Below are 22,481 nucleotides of genomic sequence, written 5' to 3'. Positions count from 1 at the left end.
CAGGGATAGAGGGGCGCGGAAGGGTATGCAATCAAGGAATGCAACGGGCAACGCAGGGAGAGAGTGTAGGAAGGAAGGATGAGAGGGGAGCTTGGGAGGGACAGCAAGGTAAGACTCGCAAGGGACAGGGGGAGAGGCATAGGTTGCAGGGGAGGAGAGGACACAGAGACACAGCGCAGTTGAAGGGCTAAAAAGCGCAAAGCAGGCAAGCGTACTTCCCAACCGGCCGCAGACACGAGGGTGAATCATCCGCACTCACTGTCTGTGCCGCAGACCGTTTTGTCGCCAAATTCCTGCGTTGCTCAACATTGCGGCCTTGTCCTGCGAGGGCTTGTAGCATAACTGCTGCCCTGAGTTGAATTAAAGTACGTTGAATGAAAATGTCAGCTTTTAACCTCCCATTCAGGATTTGCAGATCTACACTCTGGCACAGGTTTAATACATTCTTGCTATTTGAATTGGTGGTGTTAACATAGCTATTTCTGTGTGTTAGTGGGTTTTTGCGGTAGGATATAGTCCCAGATTCCCTGAGAGTATGTGGTTGTCCCCCTTGGTTTATTTATTTATTGTGTATTTGTAAGGCGCTTATACATCAAGAAATTGATACGGTTCTTGTCTGAACACGTGCTTGCATTCCTATCCCTCTACAAGATTATTTTTCCTTGTCTTTGAAACCTAATAATTTTCGATAAAATCCCGATAATATAACCTAAATCTTAATATGGGTCATATATACTGTGCAGAGCTAGATATCTGCTGACCTTTGCAATAACACTTTAGAAATCCTGATGCAAGTTTCTGTACAGCCCTGGTTTTGAGAGGTGAACAATTCACTTATTTCCTTCCTGCAGTATTATAATCTGGCCCATTACACTGTTTTTACCAAATGCTTATCAAAGTTCCCTGTGCTTGTTGCGTTAGATACAATTCAATGCAATCACACATTACTTAATGAGAGAAGTGGGTGGATGGTATAGTCCTCAAACATTTTCTATGATATTCAAGTCATTTTTTTTGAAGCAGAACAATATTTTCATTGCAAGTATCTTCATCTGAGTTGCTGATAATGTGTTCTTTAATATTTAGGGCCACATCATTTGAATTGGTTTCTTTTGGATAAGTTATTGCTTCATACACCTTCTTCCAAAATATGTTATATTTCTACTTTTGGATGATCAGGGTATTTTCTATGCACCTATTACTCCTAATGCTTCCGTATTTCCATCAATGTTTAAGGGCAAATAAAAAACCGGACCCGATCTCCCTCCCAAGAACACAGACCAACAAAACCCAGTGAATCCCTGCTGATCCCCACCCCTGCGACACTCTTCCCCTTTCCCCCAGCAACGCTGCAGTTCTGCTCCGAGCCTTGCTCCCTGGTCAAAGAGAGGGGCATGTGCTGTCAAACGCCTGCTTACCCATAGCAAGCACCGCTGTTCCCCCATTGCGCCCTTCGTCTGAGCTGTGGGTGCAATCCTATGAATGAGGCAAATGCCTTTTGAGCAAGGCTTGAAGCCACTGTTGACCCACTGACTGATATGAAGTTACTTGCTTCCCTGATATTTCTGAATGGGAACGATGCTCCTTTGCTGGGATCATCACAGCTACACACTGTATACTGGTACGCTCTGCGAACTTCATCCTGCTTAGATATAAGCTTTTGCCCGGAGCGGCACAGGGGTCTGGAGACCTTAGCTGTGACTCTAACCTCAACAGCCAAGTGAACTGGCTAGCGTCGGCAGTGGAGGCAACTTCTTGCCACGTTGTGTGCGGGGACTGCTCCAGTGGCGGTGACCCTGGCTTATCAGACTCTGTAGCTGCTAAGTGACTTTAAACGGATGTCCGGATACTGCAGTTGTTGAACAGACATCGCTGGGTATGACACACTGCCTCTCATTTTTAGCTTCATAAGTGGCGACCTGAAACTATACCCCTAAACACTGGATGCTGAATTCATAACTTTATTAACATAGACCTGGTACCGGCACACACGTGTCTAACCCCAAAGGTGCCGGCTTCCCTGCACCACTCTACCTATAAGCACATAGAACTATCTCTGATACCTGTCAAGAGGACTCCTGCTATGCACAAACTTACTGCAGTGTTGAAATTCCCATCACAGTGGTGGTTGATTCAGCTTGTATGTGATTCTGCGTTGCAGTGACACAGGCGCCTTACAAGTCTGGCTATGCTGAAACGCTCACTATTACGACCCTGCTATTTCTGATAACTTTGTGGAACGGTTGCTGCTTCCTGCTTGACTGGGGCAGCGGCCCTCAATACCCCCTAACATCTTCCGAGAGGTGCTCCTCCTCTTCCCTCCGGAACTTGGGCTACCTCTATAAAGCTTACAGCACTACCCTTACTGCCAGTACTACAGGACTGCCATGACCAAGGGGGGGTAGTAAGAAACAAAGCACCATGAGTATGTTTACGAAAGCAAATCCCAGAGACCCTGGGACCCCACACCCGACTTAGCCCCCACTAGCAGCGGGGAGCCTACTGAGATGCAGAAAATCATGCATTACATGCGAGGTGGGGGTTTACAACCCTAAACACTAAGCTCGACGATATGAGTGGGACGATCAGTTCTATTAAAGCCCAGATTGAGAAGACCGATACTAGAGTGACTGAGGTGGAGTCCAGAGTCGGCGTGGCTGAATATAATATAACACAACACTCAGGTCCAACCTCACTACTATTAGTAAGCAGGTGCAGGAGATTAACAAAAAGAATGAAGATCTAGAATCGAGGCCCCGGCGTAACAATATACGCATTATTGGCATGCCAGAGGACAACATACCCAGTGACATGGAGGACTTTGTGGAGCATATTATCCTCTTCCCTGCTCGATGGCCCCAAGCTATCGCTTCACTTTGCGATAGAGAGAGCCCACCACTCACCCATTGCGAAGCCCAAACCAGGTACCCCCCACCCTATTATCGCTAGGGTGTTAAATTCCCGGGATAGGGAAGCACTGCTGCGTGCCGCAAGAGCTAAGGGGGAACTAACACTTGGCTCGAGTAGAATCCACTTCTACCTGGATTTCTCTGAAGCGGTACAGAACAAGCGGAAATCCTTCCTTGCATTGAAGAAGAGGCTCAGTGAACTCAATGTCAAATATGCTATGATGTTTCCTGCAAAGCTGTGCATTGAACACTCTGGGAAGGTCGTCTTCTTTACCATACCTGGGGAGACTATGAAACTGATTGAACAGCACTTTCCTGGTTGACATTCCCTATGCAGTTATTGTTTCTCAGTTGTCAATACAGGCCATGGTACCCTTGGTCGGCGAAGTTTAAGACGCCACCTATCACGTGATCCTCAACTGGTTAAGGTTGACTTGCTGATGTCTCAATAATGTTCTAATATGTGCCTTAGCTACATTTTTACCTACGCTGCCGTGGTACGGCAGGCTGGAAGGCGTGATCAGCCCTCTCATGCTAGTTTGCATTGTTTTTTTGTTACAGTTCTGGGTTTTTCATCCCCCTGATTGGGAGGGTGTGTGAGAGAAGGGGTAGGTGGGGGTATTGGGTTTCAGGAAATGCTTGGCATAGGTTGTAGGGACACAAGCAAAGTCAAAGTTACTTGACATTAACCAGGGGGCAACACTGCTTGGACTAATACTGGTCAGGGTTTTCTCAACTTCTGAGATGCAACTATGAATGACACAGTAAACTTTATGAGCTGGAATATTGGGGATCTGGGCAATTACTCCAAGATACGCAGACTGCAGTTCTATGTGGAGCAACACAAGGCGCGCATTCTTTATCTACAGGAGACACATGCACAGGCAGCTGGGTGTTGGAGGTTTGCTAAAAGCTGGGGCACCCAGCGTTTTTACACAAAATATTCTACCCAAAGCCGTGGGGTGATGACCCTAATCCATAGATCACTTCAATACACACCTAAAGACACTCCTATGGACCCGCTGGGACGGTACGTGCTGCTTTATGGAACACTCGTTGGAAGAGAAATAGTATTGCTTAACATATATGGCCCCAACACAGACAAGCCTGAGTTTTACACACAATTGATAGACATGCTGGGCAGATACCCCCTGGTCCCTATCCTTTGGAGGAGGGGAAGGGGGAGGGGGAGATAGTTCAACACCATTCTAGATCTTCAGTTGGACAGATCTGGTAACAGGCCCGACTTTTTTATCTAGAGAAGCCTGCACTGTCCTTGATAGGCTGACTGGTCTGGGGGCTGTCGACGGATGGCGTTTGTTACATCCGTAGACCCGAGGTTACACGTTCATGATTCTCATTCCAGGATAGATATGTGGCTAATTTCTGTATGGTTTATTAACCTCATAGTTAACACTGACATACTCCCGAGAACATACTCTGACCTCTCCCCAATTACTGTGTCTCTAGCCTGGGCGGAACAACTGCCCCTCGGTCGCTCCTGGAGATTTAAACCCCACTCACTTCTAGACCCGGTGTTCAAGGCTGACCTGGGCGAATGTGTACGAAACTATTTCAATATTAATACAGGCACGGTGGACTCTCTAGCTAGCCTCTGGGATGCTTTTAAAGCATATATTCGTGGCATGGCCATGGCCAAGGAGGCAGGTATTCTAAAGGCTATTTGAAGGAACATCCGCATGCATGAGAATTCTCTAAAGCAACTTGAGATAGTATATGCACAGGACCCGCAGGCCTGAACACTAGGATCTATTAAAGAGGCTCTCGATAGTGACAGTGACAACTAGCTGTTAAAGACTTGGGTATTATAGGTCTACCTCAGGTGAAAGGAGTTAATACCACATCTCATCCGATGTCGTCACCACCTTCCCCGGGTAGTTGTCTCCTCCCATGTGGTCCTCTCTTATATAGCCACCCCCAGGGTCTGGATCAGGTAGCGGCTGCCGTCCTCTAGCCACCTGGGAGGAGGTCACCACAGTGAAATCTGTGATGAGTCCGTCGGATTCATCACAGGAAGCATTGTGTTTCTCTAACACCTCTAGGCACAGTGACGTCTTTGTAAGAAGCAACAGCCATTAAACAGCGGCCAAGACTCCCAGGATGGTGCTGATAGACCGGGACACCTGTGGCGCCCCAGAATGCAGAGGAAGCAGTGGCTCTCTGTCGGGTGAGCAGCTGGGGAACTGAAGCGTCCAACAACATAAAGGCATGGAAGGGAAAAGTGCTCTGGGAACAAGAAGCAAGCAAGATCCCCTTGATACCAATTCTGCTAAAAGTGAGTTGGTGAGGAGCTGGGGGAGGGTCATAATGAAACCTGCGCACACTGCAGTCATAAGAGGCACCCAGTTTCACCAATTCAATTTTGGGGGTTGGAATTGAATTGGTGAAGATTGGGAGGGGGCTAACCTAATGCAGTAAAGAGAATGAGTTGAGCAAGTTAAAAGTTGAGAGCTGACCCATGTAAAGGAAGTGTCCAAAAATGCATGTTTAAAGCTTTTACAGTTTAAATATGTGCACATGGCGTATTCGACACCGAAGCGGGTACATACATTCTCCCCAGTCAGTTCAGCCACATGCCCACAATACAAGCTTCTGCTAATTTCATTCACATGGTGTTGAGCTGCTCTCATGTACGACCCTTATGGCGGCTAGCAGTGCCCGCCTGGTTGAAATAACAGGATGGGACTTAGCACTTGACAACAAGGTTGCTTATTGGGTAAGCCGAGAAGGAAGAATGAGCAAATTACCAGGACATTTGTGGCCTTGGGATTCCAATTGGTAAAGCGTCAAATCGTGTTACAATGGATGAGCTCCACCACACCGACTTAAAAAAAATTGGGTTACAGACCTGATAAGATGGTCCACTTAGAGAGAGTCATATGCACGCTGTAAGGGCGCAGAAGTATGTGTCCGGCCCAGAGGTGGCATATTGGAATAAACTTTTATTTGCAACACCCAAAGGAAAAGAAAAGTGTTTCTTGGTCTATTTACTATGAGGGGTTGTCCTACCTCAACACAAATACTAAGGACCCAGTCAGGATGTCCGTAAAGTAAAATGTCCACCATCCTGGTGTCTAAACCTACTTCCATCCCTTATACTTTCAACTAACTAACGAAAAACTGGATGTTTTAATCACCCAAAAGGAGGACCCCCTCGCTGTGGATGTCGGCTCCAATGCACAACTATTGTGCAAAGAATATATGGTTAAATGTTTATTGCTTGTGTGTTCAAACCAACAAAAAAACATGGTTCCTCAAACTCCTGGGAGGAACCTCTTCCCTGAATCCTGCTTCCACTTGTGAAAATAGTACAGTTCCTCAAGTCTTCTGGAGGAATCCTTTTCCCCAGTTTGTTTTAACAACATGCACCTTTCCAGTCTTTTGCCATGTCTAATTCACTAACCTGCCAGACCTGACCACTTTGCTAGTCTCTTGTTTATTTTCTCCCTTTTCTAGTCGGGGTCTCCCGACTGCTTCTGATCTCCAGCCCACTGGCTGAACTGTTGAGGGCATTCCGCCTGAAAATATGTTGCTGATGGGTCTTGCCCGATTCCATTTGGGTCATAGACCCTGTTGCACGCTGGCAGGGCTTCCCCACTTCCATGAGGGTCCCAGATGCTGTTTATCTGCTTACTTAATGTCCACTTAGACAGACATAGTATACTCTCCTTCAAGGCCCTGTCCCTCACTCTGTTATCTCCCTGCAATCTTTGGGGTGGGTTTATCTGCTTTACAAAGTTCTTGTCACTCGGTGAAATGCTGCTTTGATCCCTCTGTGCTCCCTGGGATGTATTTACATAGTTTACAATGTTTGTATCTAATATGATGCCACTTGCATCCCCTTGTGCTCTACGGGATATGTTTGGATATGTTTGTGTGGGTTATCCGCTTTTCCAGCTCCCTCAATGCCCTAGCCACTGATTCAACCCTGTCCCTACCTTTGGCAATTCTTGTGCAGTCTCCGGTCGCTTCAGGTGGCAGAGCAGAGCTTCTTTGCTGTTGCCATTCTCAGTTCTGGATGCTGCCTCACGTCTCCAGCTGCCCGCGTCTTCCTTCTTGCTCTTCTTCTGCCAGTGTTGCTGTTTTCCCTCCTACCGCCAGCCAGGTCCACCTCACCTGGGCACCATGACTTTGTGTCCCAGCTCTCAGTCTTCAGGTCCCCTTGCCACAGGATGGGCATCTTCTTCCATGTTCCTCCAGGGCTGGTTCAATAGACCATCGAGCCTTTCTTCCCTTTTTACCTTTTAGGGCTGCCCCTTGATAGCTGGGCCGCGTATGTTGGTTCCGCGGTGGGCCTGTGCCTCCTTGTTCTATTTTCATCTCAGTATTCTTTTGCATCAAGCTTGGGTAAGTCTCCCTCTTCTTCGTCCCAGTCTTATCAAGGGTGCCCTCTACTTTACTGTAACATAGACCTTCCAGAGCTGCATATGCCAATCGCCTCATTGTTCCTACTACACGAAGAGTGCAAGCCGATGGTTCCAGTTTACCAACCCTGGCTGCAACCTACTGGAACACCCTCTCAGCCAAATTCGGAATGATCGAATCTCATACAGCCTTCCGTAAGGCTTTAAAAAGAAGGCTTTTTGTTTGATTCTCCTCCCCTTTACTGCCATCATCTGACTTTCCTGCTATGTACTGTACCTTGATATGCAACGCACTGTACACTAAGCAACTGTATTATGCCTTTGTACTGGGCCGCTCTCCTGTAACCCTGAAGCAAGCCTGCATACATATTCTTACAGCACCTCTATGGGCGGTAGTGCGCAATAAAAATAAAAATAAATCTTGTGATATGGGGAACTAGAGGAACTTGAATGGGGGATGAGGTGAGTGGGGACACCAAAGGGGTAAATGGATATCGCATTCTCCCAGGGCCATCGTCACTGGTCCGATGAAGGAATTTCCTCCCCATGAGATCCACCCGCTGAATACCACCCCCAGGAGACATATCTGGTAGTGACCTCACCTCCCTGGCCCCATGAGAAGGTGCTTCTCCCATGAAAGCAGTGACAATACCCCGAGATTCGTCACAACGGAGAATGCCATTAGAGCAGGGTCAGAGAGGTTATATTCAGGGTTGGACGAGCTTCTGAATTTGCTGCAATACCCATCTAATTTAATACCACCCTGATCCATGGGTCTTCCATGGGTTGTCAGACAGCTCCCAAAATGAGACCTATATCAAGATCGCTATGGTGTATTATATATTAAATTGATATATTCAGCATGATTCTACCAAATGTATTTGCGGTCTATAGACCTAATGCTCTGGTCATTGACATTTATTGTTTAACTATCTCTACACTGTGTCTTGTTAGAATGAATTGGCTTTCTGTTGTGATCTTGATGGTCGTGTAGATGAAGATACCTCCGTCCCCAAGTATCACACTGGTAGGAATAATAACACTACCAATGCAATTCTTGAGGCCACAGGTGTGGAGTGCCGTCAAGCTGGAACCAGGAACACCGGAAGGACCCCCTGACCACTGTAAGGCAATAAATGATTAGGGTAGACAGTCACAATTATCACAATGCAATATGGCGGAAGAAGCTAAAGGGCTTACCCAAATGTGCTGGTCAGGATGCCTCAAAGGGTTAGGGGAACAGAAGGGTCCTTGTGGGCACTCTTGATGGAAAACACCTGTAGATCAGATAGCCAGTGGATGATCCGTAAACAATCCGTTAACAGTCCAGGGTCGAAAGCCAAGAAAACAATAACCAAGGTCCAATATCCAAAGTTCAAAAGTTTGTGCAAAGCCAAAGGTCTTGAAGCCTGAAGATTAAAGTTCGCCTGAGCCTGATGAAGAGACCAAAAGCAATTCGTGAAACGTTCCGTGGTCAAAGAAATCCGAATTCTAAGCGAGATCCAAAAACGCTGTGCAGCACTCCGAAAAGCAGCTGTGAAGCGTTTTTCCGCGTTTCCTCTGTCCTTTTGACTGTGTTGAATTAATCACGTGATACAGTCACGAGGGAAACGCGGGTCCACGTCACGTGACCCTTGACGCTGCGCGGGGAGTCTGCCGGCGATTGGCCGCCTGTTGCCGGCGTTTGGTCACCTGATCGGAAGCACTTTGTGCGCTGGATCGTAGTCTCCGGGCGCCCGTGGACGGGTGCCGTCACGGAGAGAAGCGCCATGGCAGATTCCAATGTAGGAAAGGTCGTAGCCGTCCTTGGTAATTCAGTTGTTGAGTGCGATGAATGTTATGGGGAACACACCGGATGAGTCGTGCATGGTTAGGGGTGGTGGACGTGAATCTGGAAGGTTGTCTGGCAATGGTGTGGCAGGGAGGAGGCGTGACACTTTCGCTGATATTGTAAGTATGGGCATTTTATTAACTGTTTCAATGATTGTATAATTGTTTATTGAATTCAATAAACTGACTGAACAAAACAAAAATGTTGAGAGTTGACTTGAGAATTGATAATGAGGAGAGTTTGTCTTGGCGCATCCACAGGATATATACTATAGAATACCAGTTATGATGAATATGGTACAAAGGTTGAATAGAAATGTTCATTGTTCATATGTTAGTAACATGGGCAATATGAATGTTGGTAGGTTTTTCTTTTTGTTTGTCCTTTTTACTTTGATTCAACGAGAAAGGAAATGGGAGACCCAAGTGGCATGTGGTCTTCGTCAGACGGGGGATATCGGCACAGAAAGTCGGACACAGCCTTCAATGAATGACCTTTATTTCATGACCCTGATTGTACATCGTCTTTATTCCTCACAGAGAGATGAACAAGAAGTAGAAGACTAGAGGACATAAATGTAGCATTGGCCTTTCTGCTACACGTGCACTTGCTTGTGCAGTGCGAAGACTGGTTACAACACAATATGTACCCAACAGAATTGTTTATCTAGAGTCGATCCAAGAGAAAGGGGTAGCCCTATTGATAAAGCAGGGGTAGCCCTATTGAGTGTATGTATATTTTTGGCAAGTGGTTCATGTAGAAGTGACACACTGATCTAATACCTCTAATCATAAAATCCCTCCGGCGTGGCTTGGCAGCCATGGAGTAGGCTGCACTTGACCTGGGCTTCTGCATCCGACATTGATCCGGAAGAAGCGCATGCTTCTAAACCTCATGAAACGACATGGAAAATTAACAGAATAAACATGAACTGAAACGGACTTCATGGGAACACGCTGTGACTTTTTTAAGCAAACGCATCGGGAGTTATGGGCTGCTGCAGTTCCGTACGGTGATCAAGGACTGCAACGAAAATGGCCGACGATTCCAAACAAAGGATTTATTGGGAGGCCAAGCAGCGCTGAACGAAAGAAACTACAACAACGCATCAGGCCGCTGCCTTTGTTCGATGCACCAATGGCAGTAAGGAAGAGGGAGAATGCCGGGCGTGCACGCCGATCACTTGGGGAGGAAAAAGTATAAATATTGACAACACTCGGAGCACCGGCTTACCCTGGAGAGGCGGTGAGACAGACGCGCGCCGCCTCAAAAGCGAGAGGATGTATACATAAACATCCCAAGGCTCCCTTTGAAACTGACACGTCAAGCTGCAGGCACGCACGCAGTGATCTGTAGTAAACATCAGGCTACAACTAAATAGCAGTCCCAAGGATGAGATAGGCGCGGTTACCCCAGAGCCAGACCACGCTTATCCGTGATGCGCTGAAGTACAAACAGCAAAAGGCTTTCGCTGAGCTGCACGGAAGGAAACAATGTAACGCAGCCAGTCCAGATGGAAACACAATGCGACGCAGCTGGCACGGGCACATTAACATTAACAATACATTGTAACAGCGCTGCCCTCGCTAACAACGCACCAACCTCCAACGAATAGTGCGCATGAATGGCGAGCAGATAATCCCCAGGAAGCACATGAAAGGCCACACGGCACTGGAACACTATGGCCTTATAAGCAGAGGGCGCGAGCATTGAAATATGCCAAGCAAGTAGGCGCATAACGCTGCACACAACCAAGAAGCCCTGTAGGCATCGAACACTGGTAGCATCATATGGCAGCTACAGAGTAAGACATCCAATGCGTCCCAATCCAAGTGCCTGGGCGTCAACTAGGGCTGCATTGTTAAAAAGAACGGATTGAGGCCCAACCAGTATAGACTCCATACCCTGGGACTGACTACTGTCTCCCAGGGCATGTAAAGTCACCATTGACTTTACTATTCTTAAATTCTGAACAGAACCAGTACAAACCATCATATTGTGGACGTACTGGCTGGGGCAATTCAATTGCCCCGGGGTCTGTTAGTCGAGGGGGCACGTCTCCGTCCCCCCTGATCGAGTTTTGGCTGGTGGCAGTGGATACTACTTTTTATATTCAACCGCAAATATTTTCCTATGGGACTTCCCATTGTTTTAGTCTACTATCTTTATTTAATTATTTACGGTAGCCTCGGACATGCCGCCGGTTTATTTAATTAATATTAATTCTCCGGTTGGTATTTCTTTGCCAAAACTTGATTCTAAAATGGCGTTTGTGTTCTCTTCTGTGACTCCAACCCAAGTCGAGCCCTTTGTTCCACTTTTTGGCGGGCTTCTCCACAGAAGCCCTCCAAAGTGGTGCCACTCTGTCTGGGGTACTTAGGAGGGGTGGAGGGGGATTTAGGCACCCTGGACTGAGTTGCCTAGGCAACTCAAGTCGCACTCCGTCCACCACTTAGCATGTTTGAGTGACAGCTAGGCTGAGTGAATGGGGGTTTTCTGCATAAAAGCAGGGCTTTGGGGACTGGAACTTCAGAAGTCGCCACAGGACCTAAGAATCTGACGAGGGAGAAGCTGAGCCGACCTGCCACGACGACACCACCGGTGGAGCCCTGCTGGACCGTCTCACCACTTTTCCCAACGACAGAGATCTCCCGCCGGAGAGTCTTCTTCCTTTGACTGGTGGGGATAACCAGTTTCACCGTCTTTTCGCCTTCCCGACGTACCTCATGGGCGCCTTGCCTGTGCCAAGTACCCCGGCAACCGGGATACCACGTTGTACCACGACCGCGATAAAAAGGTACCACCTTTAACCGGAAAACTCAGCGGCTGGTTTCTTCCCTGGCAGTGCACCGACCTTCATCTTTCCTCCAAGTCGAGATCTTCTCTTCCCCTGGACGACGACGCGACTTGCACCCACTGCCAGGAACAACTGCCACCGCTGGAGGATCCTTCCCACTTAAGGTACCGTGTCCCGCCTGGCTTCCCTTGCCACCGACTGTACGGGGTAGATTTAGCCCCCTGCTTTCGAACCTGGGTTGGCCTGGGACAACCTGGCTAAACTTTCCTGAGCCTCTCTAAACTCTTTTTGAACTCTCTGCAAGACTTTCTAAGCCTAGTGTAACTGTGTGATCTTGGGCGCATTTGTGCTCTGCTCTCTCTAAGAGTGGGCCCAGCCTTTGGACTTTGGCTCACCAGTGACTTTTGCTCTTCTGCCTTGCTAACAGTGTTCCTGAATCTTAGAGTGGTGTACCTTTCCATAATTCTGTCTTTTTCCCTCCCTTTTTCACAAACTTATTGGAGTGCCATCTAGTTAAGCGCTCACCTCTGTATGAAAATAAGTGGTGTTTTACTGAGACTTATCTGATAAGGAAAAAGGGGTGTATATATATTACAATAGTAACTGTGTTTAGAATATTTTACAACAAGAGTGCTGTAGTGTTTCAAACAGTGTGTTTTTAAATAAATAATTATATACTTTGATACCAAAGCTCTGGTCAGTGTTTGCTTGTATTGGTGTGTCTGAGTGCCTATTGTGTATACTTTGCATACTGCCTAACTCTTCTTGAGAGAAGTCTGACTGTTCAGCCACAGCTACCAGGTAAATATGGGTGGTACAGACTGCTACCAAGTGGGTTTACTGCTAACACCTGTAGTCCTAAATCTTTTGCAGTGGTCCCCAAGGGAACTGCACAGGTTTCTGCCTAACAGGCTGATGGCGGCCCTGGCCAGTTATGGGATAGGTCCCTGGTACCTTAAATGGGTCCAGCTATTATATAGTGCACCGCTGGCTAGGGTAAAAACAGGGGCAATAATATCGGAAAGATGGCAGCTCAGTAGGGGTACTAGACAGGGATGCCCGTGGTCCCCTATGTTGTATATCCTAGCACTAGAACCCCTTGCGATATATTTAAGACACCAGTATGATATAATAGGGATTATTATAAAGGGGGAACCACACCTAGTCTCCTTGTACGCAGATGATATGCTGTTGTATTTACGATACCCAGAAGAAAATCTCCAATACGTCCTGGATGTGATGGAGCAATTTGCAACGATATCTGGCATTGCGGTGAACCCCAAAAAACATGTATATTCCCGTTGGGTGGATATGTAGGGATCCTGCAAGACCAATTACCAGTTCTACAAATCCCCTGGGAAGTGAGCACGTTCAGATACTTGGGGGTAAACATCTACGGTAGAGGCGGAGCATTAACATAACACTAAGAAGGTGGTTAATAGTATTGAAAATAGCATGAAATTCTGGGTTAAACTTCCTTTGGCAATGCTGGGGAGAGGGGCGATGCTGAAAATGGTAGTTTTACCGAGACTGTTGCCCTGTTTCGGGAACATACCAAATCTGATACTGAAACGATTTATTTATTTATTTTTTTACCAAAATACATAGCGTATGTAGGGGTTTCCTCTGGCACGGAATGAGGAACAGGATAGCCCTCTGGAAATTACAATACTCATATGATAAAGGGGGTATAAATCTGCGGAACTACGAGGTTTATTATTTAGCGAGTCAGTTGCAGTATGTAGCAAAATGGCTATCAGAGGACCCAACTTCAGAATCCAGGTTGTTCAGACAAGAATGTGCCCCTTTCTTCCTGAATAAAATTCTATGGCTGCCCATAACAGATATCAAAGAGCGCCCAGAGATGATGGTATTAGGATGGAAAATATGGCATAGGGCCTGCCAGATAATGGAGAACCCAGTCCCATGCTCCCCACAAGTGCCACTTGTTGCATTGACTGGAAAAGCAGACCAGTCAATGAAAATGATTAGGAAACACTGGGAACCGGTAGGGATAGCAACGGTGGGAGACATGTGGCAGGAAGGGAGTATAAAAGAATTTGGGGTGTTGGTCGAGGAAACGGGGTTGCACACGGGGCAATATATGACATATCATAGGATAGTGCGGCGCATCCAAGAAACATGGTCCGAAATACTAATGCAGGAACACCTGGACGCCGCCATAGAAATGATGTATGATATAGCAGAGGGAGGGCATGAGATATCCAGGATATATGAGTTGGTGATGTCTAAAGTGGGGAAGGAGGTGGCACAACTGAGACAAGACTGGAAGGAAGAAGTGGGTGACCCTATGAGCGATGGGATGTGGGAGCGGGCCCAGGGGTATCACAAAACAGTGTCAAGAAATGCAAGATTACAGCAAATACAATTGTATATAACTCACAGGGCTTACACGACTCCCCAGAGAATAGCTAAGTTTAAGAATGCAGGACGACAAATTTGCCCCAAATGCGGCAAGGAAATTGCCGGAATGACGCATATGTTCTGGGCGTGCCGAGAAATTGAGAAGTTTTGGGGTGAAATAGCCCACAGACTGGAGGATAAAGAGATCACGCTACATATCGGAACAGGGTGGGCGTGCCTGTTAGGGGGGGTTTCCCAAAACACGAAAGCTTAAACATGTCAGTAAACTAAAGAATTTGGCATATATACTTGCGAAACGTAGAATTGCAAGGGGGTGGAAGGCATGCCATAGACCGAGGATAGAAGTATGGTGGAATGACCTTCAGAAATGGGCGGAAGCCGAAACTGTGGTATGGCAGGAAGCCAATAATGGGAGAGGGGATGAAGAGGCAGAAACCTTGATAGCCTGGAAACACCTAATAGCCACTCTGTTTGGGCCCACCCAAAACTGGCCGAGCGACCAGGACTCAGTAGAGAACATAGGAGACGAAACCCCGCCGCAAGAAGAAGCAAATCACAAGGTGGCGTAGGCTCGGGAGGGAGGGAGGGAAAGGGAAATATGTACTGCACGTTTGTTTGGTTGTTGTTTGTTGTAATAAAATTAATACAATTGTTTAAAAAAAAAAAATCATACAATCCCTCCCAACAACTCAGGGCAAAGCACTGACATTGAGGTAATCAAAAATAGAAATGTATTTTTTTTTTTTGAATGGAGGCGGGATTGGCCACTGGGTGGGCGTAGAGATGTGCTAGCACATCTGCGTCGGTCCCCTCCACCCAGGCTAAAAAGGTAGTTGAGTCCCCTCCTGAAAGCGGAACCGACCCACCCCCCCTGACTAAGCTGAGGCCCGGCTCACTGTGGGGGTAAAGGAACGGGTGCTGTAGCCAACAAAACAACAGAGATACAGCGCTCTGAGGAGGAGGCGGATCTCATAATAACTGCGAGCCGCCCGGATGCTCCAGGTGAAACTTACGTGAGGCAGAGGGGTCTGGGCAATGCCACTGTAATGGAGACAAAGCGAGCCAGTTTCCACACCCCCAAAGGTAGATGTGTGTCGGACTACCCAACGCCCCTCACCCCGGAGCACTTGGCGGGCGTGACAGAGGCGGGTGAACCCGCACTCCGGGATCCACATAACTGGCGTGAGGAGCGAGTCCGGCGTCGCCCCCTCCCCCAGCCCTTACTGCAGCAGAGAGGCCAGTGGCCCAGAGCGTGGCATCAACAGCACGTTTCCCGCGCACACGCACCTAAGGTGAGGTGGGTGCCGTGATACGGGGGACACTTGGGTGTGGTGCCTGGTGGCCCAATCCTCCGAACACCGTTAGCCGCCGGGGGACCCTCCGCCTACCTCCGCGCACATCAGAGGCCCTAGCTGGGGTGGAGCACCAGAGCCAACCCCCGGTGGGTGATCTATTCTTGGAGATAGGGGCACTCCCGGGGGAGTCCCCCCCCCCCCCCCCATCCCCAGGAAAGCACAATCAAGCCGGGCAACCCAGTGTAACTTGTGGCCCCACCCCGGGAGCACAGAGAGGGCCCAGGATCCCGAGACAAGGCCTGCATAGGGTCCACCCACCCTACCGAACCATCTGTGGAAGCAGTTACTCCACCATTCTGGGCTCCAACCACTAAGTCCCCCCAAACACAGTCCGAGCCCACTCCGGTCCAATCTGGTCCATGAGAAACTCAACAGCGGCCTGCTCTTCACCCTGATACGCCATCCAGAGACGCTCTGCCCAGGCAGGGTCCACCCAATTCTGACCCGGCCCGGTGGGCCAACAGTGCTGCGTTGCACATTCAGTCTCCCTGCCATCCCTCGCCCACGTGGGTGGGAGTGAGTAATGATCATATGAGGGCAGCTGCAGATACCGGCCATAGATAACAGAACAGAGGCCCACCCCTCAGTCCACGAGGATCTAACAGGGAACAGCCGGATCTCACTCCAGCCTCTGGTGAAGACAACAGGCGAAGCAGGTACCCCGCCCCTGGCGGAACCACCTTTTTTGTATGTGTGCCCCAGTTACTTTGATAAAACCTTTGCATCGCCACCTGGCTGCCCAGCATGCCTGCAACTTGAGGGGCCTTCCCATAACAGGATCACCCAGTCTTTCGTGACTAGCCAAGGTGCCTCGTGGGCTCTGGACTGTGTAGTGAGTCTGTTGCTCCCACCATACGACATCCTGTTGAAATTGCCCGGTTATAGGAGGGGACGGCTGGCCACCTCTCTGCAGCCTATGACCCCCTGCCACGTGAGCGATCCCCTGTGGAGACAGCGAGGGTGGGCCTGCCACCTTTGGTGCAACCGTTCTGCTATAGTTCACATAATTAGCTGCCCTCCCCTGTTAGCTCCTTCTCGGAGCCCTCTCTTCACACGGCAGTGTCTGCAACCATCGGACCTGACGCTCCTTATCAGAACCTTCTTGCAATCCAGGGGGCCAGTAAGGCGGCCAAACAAATAGGAGGTCCCATTGGCCGAGTACAGCTGTGAGAAACGCAGGAGGGGACCTGGTCCCCCCAGCTATTCGGCAGGGATCACTAGACGCCAGCCTGAAGCCCAGGAATTTCAGCCTCCCTGCGACTATCCATGAGTTGGGCAGCCTCGCTCCAAAAATTCTGGCACGACTAGAGCTCCTCCCCGGCACAGACAATCATGCCAAACACATCAGCAGCCGACGCAGACGAGACCCAGTCAGTGAGTAAATACATGGCGGCTCTACTCTACTTGACGAAATCAGGGGCTTAGGGCTGACATTGACAAGCGGCTGGATGGTCTGGACAATAAAAATAGATAGCATGGATGACTGCATACAAGACCTTGAGGCCAACTGAACGTCTGTGGACCTTTTGGAAACCTAAATCGATATGAGACTTGGAGAGGAGAGAGGAAAAGTGCTCCCTTAAGATTGATGATTTTGAAAATTGATAACACTACAATAATGGGAGATTTTTTGGCTTCCCGGAGTGCAAAGGTGCAACCCAGAGCGACATTAAAAAAGGCATTAATGCAGTGGTCAGTAAGTTCTTCAATGAAGGAAACACCAGTGAACCTACCATGGACAGAGCCCATTGAGCGGGAGGGAGCTCCAGAGGGCCAAAGTAAATTCTGCCAAGATTCCACTACTTCTCTGATAAGTCAAAGATTTTGGACTTGGAAAGGTTGAGGGGCCCGATAGAGTGGGGGAATTCACAAATAACTGTTTATCAGGATCTCTCAGCTTTCACCCTGACAAGAAGGAGGCTTTGCGGGCCCCTAAAAAAGTGGCTCAATGCTAAAGGAGTTTGTTATAGGTGTGGATTCCTCTTTTCTCCTTCCTTCGAATATGAGGGATAGAAATTCTGCCTCGTAACAGAAGATGGTATACAGAGGGGGACACAAGAACTGTTGGGCGAAGCCGCCCCTGCCAATGCACCGGAGCTCCGAGGGGGAGAACTGAGTGAATCCCAGAAGATGAATGGGTTTGTGGACAGACTTCCCTTTTGCGGTCACAGGAAATTTAAGAAATTAAATCTGGCGTCCCCGTCTCTCAATGAAGGGGCGAGGCTGATTTCTTGGGAGTTCACTTGGAGGTCTTGGAGCCGCCACTTAGAAGAAATTGTACTAGATCTGATCCGGCAGATAAAACGAAGTTGACGAAGTGAGAGACCAGGGGTTTTGCTGTTTTTCGGTTTCTTTTGCTTCCCTGGACCAAGACCCCGGAGGTGGGGGACTGCCAGGTGCCTTCACTGAGATGCTCTGTGGACTGTGCAACTCTGTAACTCCTTAAACAAAGTGCCCAAATTGCATGCAGCCAGACACGCTCCCAGAAAAATGCAATGTTTGATCTGTGATGCATTTTTTCCATGCTCTTGATGATACAACCCCTGTTTCATACTTAACCACCGCACTAAAAAGCCTCCCACGAGGTTGCAGTGCTATTCGCAGCGCTATTCTGCTACACATGCATGCAGCAGTAACAAATGACTTAGATAGCCATGCACCATTCTGCAACCATGCACATTGCAACCTGTAGCATTTCTATTTAAGGGATATATTGCTATGTGTCTGTTACATTATCAAGTTCTTCATGTAATGTTATGGGATGTATGTGTTTAATATGAACCGCTGCTCTCAAACTCACCGCCTACCGATCCCCACCCAGTGAATCCTACCCACTGACTCTCTTATTTTGTTCTGCCTGAATGTAGGCTCTGCCCCCTTTCTCTGCCAATGCACATCCCTCTTGCCTGCTAGCTGTCACTTTGCATTCCCCAAACTTTTCTCCCTTTGCCTCCACTAAATGGGGCACTTGGCCTCCATACCTGGTCCCCCTCCCGCCCCTCTCCCACCCCGCACATCTCACTCCTCTGACCCGCTTAACTCAGCAACCTTTGTTGTCAGGGTTCGTGCAGGTCTCTGTGGATCTTCCGCCTGGCACCATCCCTGCCTGTCACCACATCCTCCTCCTGCTTCTCTGTCCCAATTACGCCTCTCCCACTATGCTACTGCCACTCCTGTGCTACCCGTCCCAGTATGCTAACAGACACAATAAAAGCGCACTGATTATAATTGACACTTCAGATGTTTGCCAAACTGTGTCTTTCAGCGATTCCAATGTTTTTGAGTGTGACAAGTGGTTATATTAAACTGTGGTTCCGGCAGGAGTGTCTTTACTCTTTACTCTTTCCTTAAAATGTAAGTAAGTAACTTGCTAGTTCTATGAAACGTTCTGTCCCCTGCACTCTTAGGCTTTCCACAATATGATATGGACATACCATGCAGAGAGGCGCTATTTATAATGAAATGTAACTGTAACAAAACGAATTAAGCCAGTAACATTTCTCAAAACCAAATAGGCATTTTAAGACCGTTTACTGTGGACATTTGGGAGATCTCCCACAAGTGTTTAATTTGGGCAATTAGTGGCAAATGGTGCACTTTGAAGTACATTTAGACAATAGCGTTGCTCAAAACCTGATATAATTCAAAGGCCACTTTATTGGTGGGTGGAGTTGAGGATGGGGCTCTCCCAGAAGGCTTTTGGAAAAGTGCATGGTAAATTGTATATTTGTAAAGCACAAAGTGCTCATGACGGTGGTTAACAAAAGATAGAATTTAAAGTCCTCTTTTCATGATTGACTGCAGCTCTCCAAAGTATAAACCATGCCATGATCTGACAGTAAAGCTTGAAATTAGCTTTGTCAGTATAAACTGTCCATGACTGTTTTCGTAATGCAACAGTTATAACCCATTGCCATTTGTCCTGTCGCCCAGCAATACACAATAATACACACAATTGGTTTCCTATACCATGGGTACTACTCAAGCAAGCTTGTCAAAATGTATGGCTAGTACTCTGTGGCCACAGAGAGATCATGGCATTTTTGTACTCAATCTTCGACCCTATGCCTTTTCCTTTCCCATTGCTGCCTCTTATACCTTCTCATGATACTCCAGGTGATGGCATAACAGAGGCTCAGGAAGGAAGGTGGAGGGAAAAACACCAGAGGAGACCTAAAGAAGATAATATTCTGGCCCAGTAACCATCTAGAACTATGTTCTGTTTCTTTGTTTTTGCTCCTTTAGTCTGCGCAGACAAATTGAGCTTCATTTTCATTGTCTGAAGCCTCATTCGAGAAGTTTTCAATTGAAAATATCTTGGTTTTGGACTGTTCATACTTTTATGTTTTCTGTAAAACAACCAACGATTGTTGACCAATACAAAATGTGAATGTTGGGAAAAATGTGGCTCATGTGTAATGTGTACAAATGACCTTGGCATATTAGTAACTATACCTGTACCACATATTTGTTTCTTTTAAAAAAAAAAAAATCTAGGCTGTAAATATTATCCGGAGTCACAACAGAGGGTATAGTTCATCTGCAGATGACAAGAAAGAGATGATGCAAAATGGACCTGATCTGCAAGACTTCATATCTGGATCATTATCTGACAAAAGCACATGGAATGAGTATAAAGGACATTTGAAACGCCAGAAAGGAGAGAGGTAATCAAAATTCGTTACCACACTCATTCTGGGAGTTATTTCTCAGAAAATATTAAAGCAAATTCCAATCTGTCCATTTATAGTTTTCATTATCAATGAAAGTCCTGTCCACAATTATCACATTTGAACATTGCGCATAAGGTTTTTGCATCCGTGTTCATCCCTTCATATGATGACCTGGCCTAGTCCTGTCTGAAAATGGGAAGATTAAATTTATAAAGTGGAAGTTAATTTCTTCCTTTGGAAAAAAAAACAGTTTAGGACTTCTAACCTTTCATCTACTTCCTTCCTTCCTAAATTGTGCCATTTTACCTACCATTCCTTAAAAAACACTTTTTATCTTGAGTGAATTACACATGTTCATAGAAAGACTTTCCTTTTGGTGCTTTTAAGCCTCGTTCTTTTGAGACCCCCCATCATATCTGCTGGCTCTTTAGATTTGTCGTCACACTTTTCACAATTGAGCTGCCTTTTCAACTTCACCTGCAACTCAGTTCTTGGGACAAGTACTAGTTTGTCACTAAGGCTACAAGTACAGGGGAACCCTGACATGCATTTCCACCTTTTGCGGAGCCCTGCTACTTCCCTTATAGATATTTTTATAGGGGGGGGGGGCATGTCCCTATTTCCCTAATATGCACTTTTCACTATTTGGACCAAGGGTTCCCGAAAGGCTGTCAGCAGCATTTCTATATTTTTATATATTTTACTGGTGCAATACTGTGAACGTTAAATTTTACCACAAGGATTCCTTTTATCGCTACTATATTGAAATAAAATGGCCACCCTGTTGTCTAAGCCCTATCTCTACGAGCTACTGCCTTTGCTTTCCTATCTTTCTCCTGTTCAGAGGTAAGAATAGCCATATACGATCATACCTCATTACAGGCTCTGTCCAGAGCTTGGGAAGGGCAGCTGTGTGCATGGAATTGGTGTGGACAGGTTTAGGATCTCAGACATTCTAATCCACATTGTTTGGGAGATTTTCCTTAAACCCTGTGGTCAAGGGTTTTAGGTATTTCTTCCTTAACTTTTGCAACAGGGATTCCCTCAAGCTTTACCGGGCTCTCCATGTGGTACCATAGCAGAGCAGCCTAGTATGATCTCTCAGGAGGTGAAAATGGTGGTTAGCAGGTCCAGTATACTTCACAAATACCCAATAAGAGAATGTCAACACACTATATTTTTATGAATATATAACCTTTATATAATAAAAGGCATGAGGGGGGGGGGGGGGGGGGGGGGGGGGGGGGAGAGAAGAGAGAGAGAGAGAGAGAGAGAGAGAGAGAGAGAGAGAGAGAGAGAGAGGAGAGAGAGAGAGAGAGAGAGAGAGAGAGAGAGAGAGAGAGAGAGAGAGAGAGAGAGAGAGAGAGAGAGAGAGAGAGAGAGAGAGAGAGAGAGAGAGAGAGAGAGAGAGAGAGAGAGAGAGAGAGAGAGAGAGAGAGAGAGAGAGAGAGAGAGAGAGAGAGAGAGAGAGAGAGAGAGAGAGAGAGAGAGAGAGAGAGAGAGAGAGAGAGAGAGAGAGAGAGAGAGAGAGAGAGAGAGAGAGAGAGAGAGAGAGAGAGAGAGAGAAAAATAGCCTACAAAGGATTGATGGATAGAGGGGTTCATTATGAAAAGGAAATGGCGGTTGAGGGGGATACATTTCTCACCTAAGAATGCCCTCTTTCCCACTCCCAAGTCTCCTCCACAGAGGTGATCCTCCCTCACATATCCACCCCCAGGGTCCGGATTCAAGAGTGATGGCCTTTCTCTGGCCACCGAGAGGAGGATACCGGGGGGAAAAGAAGTGTGTATGCCCTCAGGTTCCTCACAGCACTGAGTTGGTTGAAATAAATCGGGGCTCCTTCAGGTCTATGTGATGGCCCCTTTACTGTTTCATATTTATGTGAATGGGTTGGAATAGTAACTTCGTGATAATGCCCTAGATATCCTTTATCTCTTAACGTCCAGCACCATGTCCAGCTTTTGCTGAATCTTGGTGTCCTGATTGAGTGGGACATCAATAGCAATTAAAAGCTTATTGATGGGGTATGTGAATTTTTGAATTCAAGTTTCTTGGTGGTTACTGTTTCTAAATCGCTCGATCTGAGTGGTAATGCACAAATGAGAGACAAGATTGTGATGCTTCCATCTACTGTTGTATATTTTT

At 47.3% G+C, this 22,481-nt stretch overlaps 1 protein-coding gene across 1 annotated transcript in view; it reads left to right on the top strand.

The window, feature by feature from the left end:
* Positions 1-22,481, top strand: part of LIAS (lipoic acid synthetase) — a 487,597-nt gene that overhangs the window by 69,297 nt on the left and 395,819 nt on the right. Inside the window, exon 2 of the mRNA XM_069631781.1 lies at positions 20,160-20,329. Within this exon, the coding sequence (XP_069487882.1) occupies positions 20,160-20,329 (170 nt within the window). The remainder of the gene's footprint in view (positions 1-20,159; positions 20,330-22,481) is intronic.

Source organism: Ambystoma mexicanum, chromosome 6q (genome assembly GCF_040938575.1).
Source record: "Ambystoma mexicanum isolate Mex_15411 chromosome 6q, UKY_AmexF1_1, whole genome shotgun sequence".
In the NCBI taxonomy this organism is placed as follows: domain Eukaryota; kingdom Metazoa; phylum Chordata; class Amphibia; order Caudata; family Ambystomatidae; genus Ambystoma; species Ambystoma mexicanum.
The sequence above is the reverse complement of the archived record's forward strand: the minus strand, read 5'-3'. Positions and strand labels throughout refer to the sequence as shown.